Source organism: Corapipo altera, unplaced genomic scaffold (genome assembly GCF_003945725.1).
Source record: "Corapipo altera isolate COAL_440 unplaced genomic scaffold, ASM394572v1 24, whole genome shotgun sequence".
Classification (NCBI taxonomy): Eukaryota; Metazoa; Chordata; class Aves; order Passeriformes; family Pipridae; genus Corapipo; species Corapipo altera.
The window spans coordinates 4,207,528-4,223,914 of NW_020884903.1; the positions used below are offsets into that span (position 1 = coordinate 4,207,528).

General features: G+C 41.2%; 1 protein-coding gene across 5 annotated transcripts in view; it reads right to left on the reverse strand.

Moving 5' to 3' along the window:
- Positions 1–15,003, reverse strand: part of SPIRE1 (spire type actin nucleation factor 1) — a 126,823-nt gene extending 111,820 nt beyond the window's left edge. For 2 of the 5 annotated variants that reach the window (XM_027650987.1, XM_027650989.1), the window contains exons 1-2: positions 14,111–15,003; positions 2,400–2,434 (exon numbers count right to left, since the gene is read on the reverse strand). In XM_027650987.1, the coding sequence (XP_027506788.1) occupies positions 2,400–2,434; positions 14,111–14,417 (342 nt within the window). In that variant the 5' untranslated portion in view covers positions 14,418–15,003. The remainder of the gene's footprint in view (positions 1–2,399; positions 2,435–14,110) is intronic. The other 3 variants (XM_027650985.1, XM_027650988.1, XM_027650986.1) reach the window with 3 other exon arrangements.
- Between the last annotated feature and the right edge of the window lie 1,384 nt (positions 15,004–16,387).

A 16,387-nucleotide genomic window follows, 5' to 3' on the forward strand; every position in this document is an offset into this window, starting at 1 on the left:
TAACTGCATTAATCATACACAACAGACCTGTGCTCAGTTAGGTGGGTCTTTTCAAATACGGGCAATTAAACCCTCCTACATATGAATCACTTTGCATTCACAGAATACTTCCTATATGAGCACTAAATATTTACAAACGAGGCTGGCATATTTTATATAATCTTCACCACCTCGGCTGAGATGACTAAGGAGAGCTATCATTATGTACATAACAGAGTTACAGGCAGGTGCAGATTACATAGGGTCACCTTATTCCCTATTCCCATCTTTCCATTATGGCTATGGTAGCTGGACTCTGAACTTGACACACCACTCACATTGCTAGCTTGAAATAAAAGGTATGTCAGTTCAGGATAGTTTACAGGATGTTTTGCAAAAAAGTTATGGTTGTTATTAGCTAAGATTTTATGAAGTTTCCCACATATTCTATATGTTCAATTAGGTCATACTCTCTCACATAGGAATCACAAAAGTGAGATGAGCTGTCTCTGCTGAACTCCTGGTTCTGAAAAACACAAACATCATCAACTTCAAGTCTAATGCTGCAACCCCAAAGGAATTTTGGAAAGGAAAAAGCCACTGACTCCTTCACAGACTCCTTCAAAATGACAGAGATAAAGAGAAGAGTCAATATGCTAATGGTCACAGTTTCTTATTAGAGACATTTTAAAAGGAAGCCTCTGTCTCATGGGAAATTCTAATCTGATTTTCTTTTCAACTATCAACAAAAAATATTTTTGAAATATCAAAATTAAAGAACTCTTTTCCCATGGAAGATGAAGTATAACATATCCAACTGACTCTTACTAGACATTTTCATTTGAAGCAAAAGCACTTTTACTTTCCCAAAATGAAGTATTTTATGTTTTGCTAAAAATATTTTAACAGGGATTTATTATCTGCATTTTTAGTGTTAGGGCCTTTCATTACCTTCCCTTTAAAAGACACAAAGCAAAATTGTAATGATATTTAGTATGCAAAGCAGATGACACAATAGATTATAATTTGAAAATAAGGCATTAGATTTGTGAAGTAAGATTTTACAAATGCTGAAACAAAATCAGGATGCATTTCCTTAAACTGAACCACAGAAAGAAATAAAACGCACCTACTTCCAATTTCTGTACTTGCATGTGTTAAGAATTACTCCTTACACCATATCCTGCAGAAAGTATGTTTTTTGATTTATTATTATTAATAATACTTCCAAAAACCTGGATGGCATTAGCACTTTACCATTTGTAGTTGCATTAGCTGGCCTTTCATTTTGTCTTTAAAGCAGCCATTATCATGCACAGTTTATCTCTGTATAAACCACTGGGTAACAGCAGTTTGTCACCTTTGTATATATTATTGATGAGAAAGCAGACAACCCACCAATTAAGATGCTTCCCTTGTCCCATCTCCAGGCTCAGCCTGAGGTACTGATGGAACAGTTGAAGTAAAAACTCAGTTTTACATTTCAAAGAAAGTTCAAAGGCAGTGAGAAAAGGCTACCCTGCAAAGGACACAGAAATTGTATTTATTGCTGGAAAAGTTTATTTAAGGAGTAGACTGTATTATTTATTCTGTATGATAATAAAAATTATACTGTGACTCCACATCTTGTTAAACTAGACATTCGACTTAGTTTTTCTTTCAGTCTTGTATTAAATCTATGACTCTGACAAATGATAGTTTGAACATTCTCTTCCAACATAAGTCACAGCTTAGTATCAAAGATACAGTTAAATAATAGCCAAGATATAAATGAAGCAGATTTAAATGGATTTGTGTTTCTACTGCTACCCCAGCAAGACATACAACAATGTATCTTGTGCCCCAAAACATTGCCAAGTGATCAATTAAAGAAAATATTAAAAGTATCTGAAATCAGGATGTCTTTAGATGGACAAACAACCCTGAGATAACTTGTATTCTCTGCTTCCATCCAAATTCTCAGGTTGTCAGTAATCACTTGGTGATTAAGTAATACTTTTATTAAGTATTACTTAATAAACACTAAGTATTTATTCCATGGTCTATTAGTCCTTTCTAAAGTAAGTAAAACCGGAGAATTTATCCAACAGAAGTTACCTAAATGAAATATTCTGCTAAAAAAATATATATTTTTTAAAGAAATTAGTATCAAATGAAATTACATTGGCTGCATAGCATATCTCTCATCTTGTTTTTGAAAAACCACACAGCCTTTCTTTCCTCTGTTCCTGAACATAAGACTAAAGATCCCATGTTAAGACACATTTATGCAGCTGTCAACAAAAGTCATCAATGCAATACACAGTACAACTTTGCAATGGTAACTACACAGGATAAGTGCACCACATCTACTCTGTAAGTCAATGGAAAAGAGTTGAGCTAGATCATCACTAGTAGACAATACAAAATATTTTTCTTACCTCCATTTCTGTGCAGTGTAAGTGGCCTGATTTACCTGTAACAGAAAAAAAGGTTTTCAGATTAAGTAAAAGATTATGAAAAAAAATAGAACTAAAAACTGGAGTCTTTTTTTCTTTTTTTGAGTAATTGCCACATATTCCTTGTCTTACTTGAGTCATACATTTCAATAATGTTATTATTATGAATGCATCACAGAATTAACAAGAAGGCCCTACCCTTTTTATTTGGATCCTTCACAATACTCCTTTTTAAAAATATGTGTGTTTAATGTCTTGGTTCATTATTTAAATTGTATGACTGATGCTTGGCCACGGAGGGAACATGAAAACACACTGGCTTAAATTAAGCAGTAGCAAATAGTTATTTCAAGAGAAAAAACAACGTTAATTCATAAACCAGGGAAAAGCCACTGTTTCATCTAATACTTCTGGGATATCAAAGAGTTCAACAACATCATAAAGTTCAAGCAAATTAAAGTTGAAGCATTACTGTACTATTTTTATAAGTCCCTCTTGACAAGTTTTGCATTTCCTCAGCATTCAGGAGCATCACTTTGGAATTTGTATAATATAGAGAAATTAAGTTTCTGAACTGTTTCATCAAATTGAAATCTCAATTTTCCCAAATACAAAACAGTTTCATACAAAAGTGGCTTGACAGCTTACAAAAAGAAGACTGAAATTTCACAGCATATTAGGAAACTATCATGTCACTAAAAGCAGCAAGTTTATAATTTTGTATTAATAATACTTATCAAAGTACAGTGAAGTAATTCTGACAGGATGATTTTCTGCTGGAAAAATTACATTCAAGAAAGTTAAGTATTCCACAGAAATCTATCCATTTGAAAGGGGACCTACACAAAACCTTAATTTCAAAACATACAGACAGTTGAATTTTACTCTTTTTGTCTCAGCTTTTCGGCTGCATTGCACTAACACTGCTAGTTCAAAATCTGTGACTTTGGGCCTGATGGCACAGACCCCAGGAAATGTGTGGCACAGTCCTGAGTCCTCACGTGCTCAAAAACCAGAACAGGACGCATTCGCTTGACTGCGTGCACTCTGAGAGTGTATGTTCCACGGGATGGCTGCCAAGGATTTACAGCAATAGTTAGGAAAAGTCTGCAGTTTGTAGCCATAACTGGAAAGACTGTTTTATCAGACTGGCTGATGAGCCCAAGGAAGCTCAACCAACTGGTTAGCACAATGTTTGCACAGAGGAGTGATCATACTGACTCCATGTTACACGAGAACAACATGCAAAACACTCGGCACTGAGGGAGAGTCACCTGCATAGACAAAAAGCTTAATTTTTCATACTGAACTGGTCACCTTCCCTTCAAAACTAAAGGTTAAACACATCTTGAATGAATAGGGAACATCCACCTAACAGAGTGAAAGTTATTTACCTTCCTTTTGAACTGTTGCCAATGTAAGCTGAATGCTTAATTCTGGTGTCTGACTTCAAAACAAAAAGCAGAAGAGTGACTTAAAAAGGCGGCTTTTGCATCACACATTATCTTTTCAAAAGGACTGGTGTCTCTGGTTGATTCACTTTGAGATTCACATAAAATGTTTTTTTCTGTTTAAAATGGTAACATTAATGTGATTGTTATAAAATATAAATGGGAGAAAATTACTGAGAATGTTTTTTAACTACTCCTAGGATTATTAGCAGATTTACTAGTATTAGGGACTATTTTTGTGAAACTCCAATTACAGATGACCAAAACAATGTGTCTCCATTATAGAAGATGATATAAGACTAATTCACAGAAATGTAGTCAAGATAGGAAAAAAAAATAGCACATGTTGCCTTTTTTGGATAAAGGTGTTCCTTATTTCATATATGCTACTTTCAAAATTTGCTACTGCTTTCAGAGCAAATCATGACTCATTTTTTTGTTTTATTATAAAAATATAGGGAACACTAAACTTAATTATTTATTCCTGTTTATTCCATTTTAAAAAACATGATTGCATGTGCTGTAGCAGGAAGGGGAAATAACAAGTAGTTTAAGCCTGACACCAGCTCAAATGCACCGCAGACAGTATTCTAGACAGGTGCAAACTACTAAGTGACTTACAACATTATAATATATGCTGTGTTATGGTAATTATTAACTATACCATTCCATATGCCTCTGTACAGCCTGAGTCCAGCTATACACTTAGCAGATTTCCCCAAGGTGTTTGCAGTGACTTGTGGACACCCTCCACCAGGCATTTACTACATTTCAGAAGAGATCATTAACAATACTGTTAATGCACTTACATACATCAATCAAGATTGAAATGAATTAGTTTTTATATGGCCCCTACAAACCAATTTACTTAAACTGGCTTTATTTATACTGGCTGGGGTAGAAATTTCTTCCCTCTTCAGCTGACATGACTGAAAAAGCAGAAACTCATAAATGTAGCCTAAGAGTCACACTTTCTTCATTTGCACTGCAAGAAGAAAAATCCCTATAAGAAGTCATAGAATAGTCTCTGTCTGCAAGCACTGTTAAGTGCTTCTCTGATAAACAGGTGAAGTCTTGAAAAATTATTTCAGGTGCTGCTTCTTAAGATAAATGCAGACTTCTCCAGACTTCAGAACCATTCAACTAGATATTCATCTGTGTAGCTTCTCCACCACTCTTACTGGCAAAAAAACATTCAACAATAATCTTCCGTGACAGCTTTCAAATAGCACCTAATACATTCATTACTAGTAAACAGCATAATTCTAACTGTCAACTTCAGTTTATAAACAAACTACAGTTTGGAAGATTATATGGTTTTTCAACCTCAGCTTGTTGAAATGCAAAAAGTGAAGTTTTTGCAAGAAGAAAAGGGACTTACATTGGAGGTTTCCTGTATGTCTGAAACCAGTCTTCAGAGAGACACATTTGCCATGGGAAAAAAAAAAAAAAAAAAAAGAAAAGGAAAAGAAATCCCAAACCTTCACAAGCACTTTTTGTTCTTAATAATTTCTATTTGAAAATTATTCTTATATCAAACTCTCAACAAAAGGAGTCATGACAAACTTTCCTCAAGCACTAGGGAACACTGTCTCACCCCTTAGGGCAGGAGCTTCCTGTACTGTTGCCACTGGTAAGAAACACACATTTAAGACTGAGTTTTGAAAGAGAAATAGATAATTCAGTACGTTAAAATGGATTGACACAGAATATTTGTAGGAAAGCATGTGGGATGTGCAAAACCATTTGCAATCCCATCTGAAGAAAAATTACGGTACAAAGTTGACGTTAGTGATGTGACACCACATTCATATGGCTGCTGTTTCAGCTATAACCAGCTGCTCTAAGAGCCCTGGAGCTTAGAGCATCTCCCTAGCCTTCCTCTAGTGTCTCAGATTCCTCTGCTCAGATCCACAGGCATTTCCTTCAAGAGACCTTCTTGCAGAGTTGAAATTATAAGCACTGATTTTCTGGCAACAGTGTGGCTGATGTATGCACTGGTAACAAACCTGAAACTCATTTTCTGTTAAAGATTATAATTAAATGTCACAGCCCACTTCTGCAGGTTTGGAGTGAAATCAAGCTGCTGTTGCCACAACAGCAGAACCCAAGTGGCAGCAATGACATACACTGCCTGTATGTACTAGAGGACAGTGGTAAAGGTGGTCAAAAAAGGAACATAGGAGATAACCTATAGAAGGGAGCAAGGAAGAACATGAGTCACTAACTCAATCTCCTTAAATTGGACAGTCTTCAGTCACTCTCCTAACCTAACAATACGTTGAATTTGTATTTGCATTCTAGCTTTTATATCTTCAAGAGGCACTGTAGCTACAACAATAAGCTTTCCTCTGCCCTTAAGAGAACAAGGAACTCCTCTAGTGAAAAAAAGCAGTTCAGATTCACATTTCATCATCTGACTGCAGAAACTGGAGTTTTGGCAACTTTTGAGTTATCAAAAACTGGAGAGCTGGTAACTAATCTGAAACTGGTCAGATTAGTTACCAAATCTGACAAGTTCATCAATCCAAGAGTCAAGATGAGTACGAATAAAAGGAAAAGGAATGAAAGAAGAAAGCAAAGGTAACCATGCAACACAAGAAAAATAGATGAATACGCAAAGAACAGGATTCATAATCAAATGAAGGGAGAGGAAAATATTGATGTAGGAGGAGTGAGCCAGAATTCTGGCTAAGGACGATATTACAAGATAAACTGAGGAGGACAATGAAAACTTGCATGATAAACAGAAATAGAAAAAAAAAGTGACAAAGACAAATATAGGGAAAGTGTAGCTTATGAGTAAGACATCAGGATGCAGGGAAGAAGGTCAAGAAGAGTGAGAACATGAGTAAATGGAAGAAAGCAGACTGGATTAGGAGAGGTAATCAGAGACCCCTCAGAGCAGCAAGCACAGAACCCCATATTTTTAAGAATAACACTTTGAGGAACAACATAACCTTCCTTTAAACTGTAATTAGAAGGCAACGAGAAATGAGATGAGTTTTCAGAGCTTGTGGCTTTTTGGTTGTGACTCATGATTTCTGTATCAGCCTACAGCTGATGACTTAGTAATTACATGGCTCATTTTTCTGCTTGGGAGAGGAAAGAAAAAGAAACTCTAAAAATTGTAAGGGAATACAAAGAAAATTCTTAAAGAAGTTTCTAGACCAAAGGCAGTCAGGATTTTCCTTCCCTGTGTCAATCCTTTTTCATGCCTTCATTTTTCTTCATTCAACACTTCACTTAAGTTACTCCTCATTTTGTACAGTCAAAGGCAATCCTCTTATAAATTGCTAAGAGGTCTTATGTGTTAATACCCTGTTAAATTTTGTAATAAAAATATTTTTTAAATTGCAAATTAACAAATCCATGGTACCTTAGTGCTACCTTCTAATATATAATTAAATAGTGACTCTTTGTCTTGTCTCATTTCTACTCTGCACAAGCCTGTGCTCACCATACAATTTTTCTGTGTTCCACTGCTCACCTTCTTTAGCAAACCTCTAAGCTTCCCTATGGATCACACCAATTTTTGTTACTCTAAGAAAATACTGTGGTAGATCCACATCTCTCTGAGTGCTGCTGAGCTCCATTTGTAGTTGCCAGTCTCTTCTGTAGATGTGTAAATACAGATATTACATTCACTTTCCTCTGACCTGTCCAGATGTCAACCCTTCACAAAAAGTGTGAATTTGCAGAATTCATGTGTCTCAATTTTTATTTTTATTTTTTTAAATTTCTGTTACTCTAATCATACTCTAATTTTTCCTGGAGCTACCCAACTGCCTGCTCATCCAATAAGTAAGTGTGCTCCTGGCAGAATTCTGACTTCATTGAAGTCACCAGCAGTTTCTCCCATCATGTTTGACAGATCTGGAGTTTCAAGCAAGTTACAGCTTTTCTAAATTGATAATACAGCACTGCTGGACCTGTTAAGAATTTTCACCAGTTGTTAATAAACTTTCTCAAGTATATGAAAAAGGAGTTCTCTTAATTCTTCTCTACCTTGGCAATGTCTTTGCAGTCTTGTATTTACACTGTACAAAGTGACTCATCTCCTTTTGTTCCTCTTAAAGTGCACAGTAATAAAATTCAGTAACACAGTCATAGTTGCACATGTCACACAAGCTACCTTAAGGTTTTATCAGGAAAGGTACAATATTCCCTTTGTTTCCTTACCAGATCCAATGCTGTAATGTGATAAATTAATTCAGACACAAAGAGTAAACACTCCTCAGTTTCCTTTTAACAAATATTAAGAAAAAGCTTCCCCAATTCTATAAAGATATGTTCATTGCCAACATGGAACCAGGATATTATGTGCCTTTAATCCTCTTGTCACCTGCAACATACCTACTGCACACTTGGCAAACACGCTCATGCTTAGGTAAGGCTCATTCTCAACACTGCTGCCATGCAGGTCATTTGCACTGCCTGTCACTCTGATCACGTCTTGCTCTCTGAATCGTCCTGTTCAAGGCACTTTCTCTTTCTCTCTCTCTCTCTCTCTCTCTCTCTCTCTCTCTCTGTCACATCAAACACTGCTACCGTCTTCATTTTCAAAGTTCTTCTTGCGTGACCCCCAGTCCTACCCATCACTTCTCACCAGGTACTGTGGGGTACACCGTCACCTCCAGCCAGCCCTGAAGTTGGACACCATCACCCATGGTTTTTGCCAAAAAAACCCCCATCTTTGTTCTTTCTCCAGTGATGCCACCCAGGGACATGATAACTCTCTGCAACATCATGGCAGATGTTTCATTTTTTACTCCACTGTTAACAGACAACTAAAATTCCATTTTCCTTTCTGCAGCAACATTTTTACTGCATTAGCCAGGAAAGCCTCTGTTAAAGCACAAATGCGTTATCTTACTTAAAGTCATTATTAATATCAGGAGCCCATAATTCCTGAAAGTTTTTCTTTCAAAGTTCTTATTTTTTCCTTAGGAAAAAGTGCAGTTTTCAGACAACACCAAATCAGACTTCATTTCTTCACTGCCTACTTACCATCTTCAACATTTCTCCATACAAATATAGGTATTTGTATGGAGAAGTGGTCACATACCACTGTTGGAAATTTCCTTCCATTTCTTTTGTGCGGGAATTTGAAATACGCACCTTTTTTTAGTCAAATACATTGTTTTGTTATGCCGAGGTCTCTCCTTCGCTTATTTTGTCCTCCTCCACCAGAGCTGCCTACAATAGGACCTTCAGCACCTGTGATATTCACAGAGAGCCCATGTAACCCCTGGTGCACGGGATGCATCAGCATAAGCCATGACTGGAAGCCTTCCAGTTCACACTTATGTACTGGGAACCACTATGATGACAGAAAGTCTGGCATAAATGAGGCCTAAGCTTTCTTTTTTTGCAGATCAGTAGAGCAAGCAGAGATAAAAGCATCAACTCACCAAGGCTCCTCTGTGCTGTCTAGTACTATTTTCTTCCTACCTTGACTTACAACATTAACATACCTATATAGATATCTATCTTAAAACTCCTGGGGGATAAAGTGAGGCTCAATACATCAAGTCTTACTATTTTTTAAATACAGATATGTCTGAGTAGCATCGAACTAAATCCAAATTCAGAGTATAATTAAGTCAGCATTCTAGAGGTACTATTTACTCTAGCATTATTCATAGCAACACCTCTTTTGAAACTTAAACAGCAAGAAAAGCAACTCTCATCCATCATTTTTCAAAAGGGCCAGTAAAATTAGAAGGAAAGAGTCAGTACATTCATTTTCCTCTAAAAATCATGCCTATTTTTCCTCTTGCTCCACAAGCGACTGAGAGATGAAAATGTCTTGATACACACAAGCTGCATTTGTATTTATTCATCCTATATTTCTCCACACTGCCCTCCAATACTTGGGCACACAAGGGTGTAAGAATGACACAAAAGTCATTAAAACTGCCAAGACAACATAAACTATTCTTCTCCAGCATGTCTCACCCTGAGCCCTCCAAGTCGCATGAAAACCACCATGCAGTCAACTTTTCTGTGATCTTTTTGATTCAAAGCCAGAATACTCTATTCATTATGCCCTCCTGCTGAACATCCAGCAGATTGCCAAGAGAAAAATCTGCATCATACGTGCTTCCGATAGGATCAGCAGTAATTTCCCTCTGTGCTTTCTCTTCTAAGGCTGGAGGACAAGGCAAAAGAAGGGCCACCGACACTATCCACAGAGGTGCGATCTCAGGAGAGAGAGGGAAGGCCGAGGAGCACCACATTCATGTCAGCCCTCAACAGCCAATGGATGGAAGTCAGCCCAGCCTGGCATTCAAAATACCCGTCCTTGCCCCTTTCCGAGACCCTCATGGCTGTTCCTCCTGAGGAGCTTGGTGCAATCCCCAGAATCAGTGGCTGCCTTTGCTAAGTCAGGGATCTGGCACTAACAAAACACGTGGGGAAAACTCTCATTTTACCAAGCCTGCTTATGCCCAAAACTGTCCTGCAGGACACAGCTAGTGCTAGTGCACTGTAAAGCAAGAGCCCTTTACAGAAATAGCCTCCCGTGCCCTAAGGTATCCTAATGCCACTGAATACTGGGCATGAGGTCTGTTGCCAGCTCTTGTGTGGGTTTTCTATTCCTGTATCTATCATTTCATTATTGCTCCAAGTTTATAAAAGCGCGTTGTAAATGTGGTTCTGCAAGAGAGCTGAGGGAAGTCAAACCACATGTTTACCCCGAATGTTTTAGCTCATTCAGAAGTAATTTTTTATTGCATCTGGCACTTCACAAGATGCCACTCTTACCTCTTTTCGTATAAATTGCAAGTAACAAAGAGATGGCTAAAACACCCATTAGTTAAAATACATTCTACTCTATATGTCCAATTTCACTGTAGGTATTTCTAAGCAACCCAAGTTTCTGTGGAACTCAGATGTAACAGAGTTACCATGATCCATACTAAGATGACCACAATGAGCATTTCTTTGGGTTTTTTTGCACTTTCATGTTTCTTTCTTACTTTGGTTCCGGAAAAGCAATAAGGTTTGCACTGCTCTGTAAAAACATCACTTCATGTGCATCTCTAGAGCAAACTCTGTGACACAGCTGCGTTTGCTCCTGACTTCGCCCGAGCCCCACTGACAGGCGTGACTGATCACATCGCTCTCCACAATCCCAGACAAAGCCCGAATGTTCGCTACCCAAAGACACCATTCTTCGGGGACTCCTTTATTTGCCCACACAGGATTCTGTTGTTTACTAAAACAGAAACTAACAGCCAATATTTGTTCCTGTGAATTATCCAAACCTATGCACCAACCTACACAGCTATACATTTTTTATGTATCGCTAGAACAAAACAGCTTTACAACTCAGAGCTTTAACTCGAAGAACCCCTATTGCTCTAACAAACCTCCTGACACGGGCATTTAAATCTAAATTGTCTGAAATACAAAGGCAGAAAAACAATTAGCAGGAATCCTTTCTGATCCTCCTTTTGCCAGGGATTCAGGTAATATTAATGGTTACATCAAAATGATTAAAGAAGTAACATTTTCATCTTTAATATTTTTACTTCTTTTTAACCAAAACCTTGTTTTTTTAACAAGGTCACCAAATATTAATAGATCACACAGATAACACTGGAAAGATCTGAGAATCAGTCTCTGGTTGTGGTTAAGGACAGTGATTCAACTCCAACAGCGTTTTTCTGCCCCACTATCAGCGAAACTCATCTTTGTTTCCTATCTCAAGGACATTTTCTTCAATTTCTATATATTGTTACTTGGAATTTCAAGTATTGTGCACTAACTAGAAAACTGTTTCACAAGAAACTGTTTTGGAAAACTACCATCAGTTTCTACATAATCAGTACTTCTTTTTAAGAAAACTTCTAATTTATATCTCAGGAGTAAGATTAATGTGACCAGACAGCTTCAGGGCCTATGCTTCGCTGTACTGCTCCCCAAGACATAGCACCAGTGCAATGGTTCTTCCTAAGCTCTCACTGCTACAAAGCAGAATATAGAAGGCTAAGAATAAAAACCTGTTCAAGAAGCTCAAGATGAAATTGTCTCAGGAAGCTCATTAATCATCACCTCAGGAGAATGCAGTGAGCAATAAGGAAAACAACTGGAACATTTCAAAAGACACCAACCAGAAGCAGGCCTACTGTCAGCTCCTCAACATTCAGTACAGTGAATTACCAACATTCACTGTACCACTTATATGACAGTTTCCAGTGAAAATCTGCTACAGGTTTCACAAATCAAAGAACATACAAAATCCTCTGTGAAAGCTTGATGGGTGAGCCTATATTTCCATATTTCCATAGTCTCTTCAAAGTTTGGGAGATAAGGAAGGCCAGGAGCAGGGAGAGGACCCTAGAAGGACTACTGCCTCCTTTCAAATCCAGGCACCTACCAGCCTGCAGCTGATGGAAATGCGGGATCACTGAGTATGGTTTAGGGACATCTGGCAGAAAACTCCCCTCCTCCCCTTTTCCATTATATGCACCAGAGGAGGTACTCTCCCTGGGATAGCTCCCCTCTCTTGCTTTCCTGGGAGGTCTTAGCAGACTGGTTATCTTCATTTATGTTAGCCAATATACAACACAAAGCATACAATAATAAGGTTAAAAAAAAAAGACAGGAAAAAAAAGAGAGAAAAATAGACAGGGCTTGAAGATAAAAAAGGTCTCTTCCATCCAAAAATTTAAATGTGGTATCAACATACGCAGGCTAGCACATGTTAACTAAAACATTTTCAAACACTAATGCAGATGTGACATGTAGCTTTAGCATAAACTAAACATGCTGGATATCAGTGAGGGGCCTGAATTTTATATCTGGGTTTATCCAACACCCTCCTATAGGAGGTAAGAGGAAATAGAACAAGCCCGTCAATAGCAAGGAAAGAAAGCAAAAAAAGAAAGAAAGATATAGTAAACCAATATATTTCCTCCAGTTGGAAAGAGAAAGGAAGAAGTCTGATATCATCTCAAAAGACTGTTAGCAAAAGCACCACACAATAATGCAATACAGAACTCTTCAATGCACTTGTGACATGCAGATGTCTTGGTCAGGAAAGCATTTTCCTGGAATTTCTGGGTGTTGGTCTGGCGTTTAAGTAACATTACAAAGACTCATTTTTAAAAACAATTTTAAAAGCACACCAGATCACATTTAAATGGGAGTCATTATTAGACTCATTACAATTGTAGAACAAAATTATGTAGCTTCTTCCACCGCATATATTTTCATATTTGCATGTACCTCTAGCTCCAAACTGTATTACTGCAAATCTCAGCCAAAAGACTTTTCAGACAGGCATTGTATTAAAAGGCTTCATTAAATTGTAACACCAATTGTAATGCTGGGCATAATATACGTGTTCCAAATGCTGAGGGCTCCATTAATCCCATTTTGTGAATTTACCACTGCCTTCTGCTTCACTCAACTTTAAAATGCTGAAACCTCTGTCTCCTCCGAAAATTCTGTGACATTTAACGTGAACTAGGCTGTTACTGGGGAATATCACCATGTGTATGGTAACCGACCACATCCCTCTGCTGCCCGGCTTTAATTTCTTTTCAGAAATCAAGCTTTACTTCCAAGAAAAACTACTGCTTTCCGCATTCATAATCAGAAGCTTTGAAATGCTGAAAAAGACTTGCGCCCTCATTTTCCTTTCCAACGCAAGATACGCTTTCCTGGGTATTTTAACGAAACAGATGGTAGGTGCTAAGCCCCCGTACAGGGTTTTCTCACTTACTTAATGTCAGCACACATCTAAATCGATCTATTTCTATTAGGTGCCTTTTGATGCCAAGCTGTTTCCAGGAGACCCTGCGGGATGCAGGGCACGGCCGGAGGAGCCCCAGAAGCAGGCGCTCCCGGTGCGCGGATGACACGGGATTACGCGCCAGGAGAGACGACGCAATCACAAAACACCGAACCCGCATTCGCCTGCCCGTGCCCGCACGCAGGCGACCGCATCCGAGGCGGCGGGTTCTACCTTTCCACGCACGACACCCAGATCCTGCAGGGACAAGGACACACACACACACACACACACACAAACACCCACGCGCACACACGCAGCCCCCCCCCCCGCCGCCCCCGGCACGGCCGAGGAGCCGAGCGCTCGCCCACCGCGACCGTCCGGCGGGAAGGACCGTCCCCTCCCGGACAAAGGCTGATGGAGACGGGCGGCCGACCCCGGCTGGTGCCGCCGCTGTGCCCGGGGGCTGAGCGGGGCCGGCGGACCCCCAGCCTTACCTGCGGCGGGCGGGGGCGGCCGCTCGGGCTCGTCCTGCTCCAGGGTGACGGCGCCGTCCCGCCAGACGCGGAGGTGCGCGGCCGCCGCGCCCGGCCTGCCGGCGGGGGTCTCTCCGCGGCGGGCGCGGGCGCGCAGCGAGGCGCAGCACTGGTAACATACGGCCCACGCCTGCTCCTCGTTGATGGGCTGGTTGTAGAGCCGCAGGATCTCCTCCAGCGACAGCGCCTCCGGCTGCCCGCTGGACCCGCCGCCGCCGTCCTCCTCCTCGTCGGCGGCAGGGCGGGAGGCGCCGGGCTGGGGCTCCATGCCCTTGCGTCCGCCGCGGTGCTACTCGCTCAGTGACCGGCCCCGCCGCCGCGGCAGCGGCTGCTGCTTGCGCTGATGATGCTGCTGCTCGTGCTGCTGCCGCCCGGTCCCGCCGTGCTCATCCTCCCCGCCCCGCTAGTGCCACCAGGCCGCCGGACGGACAGCCCGGCCCGCGCGGCAGGCAGGCAGGCAGGCAGGCAGGCAGGAGGATGGATCCAGGAACCAGGCGGGAGGAAGGCAAGCAGCAGAATCAGCGCCCGGTCCGCCCGGCGCCGCCGCAGGGGGAGCGACAGCTCATAGCAACGCAATGGCGTCCCGTCCCCGCCCGCACCCGCCGCCGCCCGGCGCCGCAGCGCCCCCTGCCGGCCCCGGCCGCTACGGCGGGGAAGGACAAGGCGGGATTCACCTCAGGGCTGCCACGGGAAGCAGGGCTCGGATCTCCTGGCGAGACGTTGGGCTTCCTCCCCTGCCCGAGACACGGACAGCACTGTGGTGTTATCCCACAACCCTCGGGCCGCTCTTTCTGCGCCGGGTGTTGGTAACAACCCCCGCAGAAACGAACAACTCCCCCGCAACCCCAACTGTCAAACATTGACAGCAACCCACATCATCACGGACACGGGGAAACGTATCAGCCAGACCCTGCTTTCGCAGCAGGAGGGTGGACTCCTTTGAGTCCCAGGGTCTGCCCTCCCAACGTAAACACTTCCTCCGGGAAAGCTCCATTCTCGGCAGCAGCAAGGCTGGGAGGGTACACAGGGAGATTGGCAGCAGTTGAACCATCAGTCCGGAAAGGGAACAACAAGGGAATCGTCTTCCAAGCAGCTGGGAACTGACGTCCCTGCCCCTGAACACACCTGGGCACCAGAAGGGCACAGCCCTTCGTGCCAAGGTTCTCCCCAGGTAAACGAGGAGAAAAACAGACTAAATAACCTAACACTCACACCGAACACACAGTGGTTTTCTCTTTAGCATTTTACCCCTCAGATGTGAAAGGAAACTAAAATTGTCCCGTTCGCACCCGCTCCACACGAGACTGGAGAGTGTGACGGGACAGCGCGGAGCAGTGCCCCCTGTCGCACAGTCGGGATAGCGCCTGGCTCCAGCCAGTCAGCTGCTCTCCCATTTCACTTACCGCTCCTCTATCCCCTTTCACTTCCAAATGTTCTGAACGCCGCAGCTTTTTCCCCTCCTGCAGTGACATACACGTGTGTAAAATACAGCGCTGCATATAAGATACAACTAGTACTTAAATAACGCTGTTAAATTTAGCGATATTCACCACGTAATATGATCCAGCCTTTCGTGTTACATTGGATACAATGAAAAAAATCCTGTATGCTGTGTAACAGGCAAATGAATACATTTTGATCTTTCAGGTATAAAAAGAAAGATAACACAAAAACAGATTTGTAAAGTTAGCAGCAGGGCCAGTAAGTCATAATGTACTACTAAAACTCCAAGTTAAAACCCCAGTGCTACAGTATTTAACACTTCTTGAATAACAAAACAAAACAAAAACGGTGTCACGCTACCACACTGATGATTAAATGTCCATGCAAAATGCCAACATCCACTCCTGCTGTATGTGCTACAAGCTTCTCTAGAATTAGTTAATTCGTTTTGCTCCAGCACTAGCAGAAAGTAGAATGAAAGGAGGTGGTCATGGGCTATCACAGACACAGAATGGCTTCTACAGAAGAAACCAAACAGTTTCAGATCTTCCAGCCTCATGGTTGTCTCCTGGAGTCCACATGCTGAAAAATCTGAGAGGCACGATACAGAGATGTTCAGTAAGTCCAACTGCTCACCATTTCGCAAAGCATGAAGACTAAAAGATACTCAGCAAAATCATCATCCACAGGTTTAACACAGACAAAACCACAAATGGGTAATTAAGTTCAGATCTGAGTGTCAGAACTAGACAAAAACACGAATGGCTGCCAAGCAAAATGGCCTGGCTACAACTT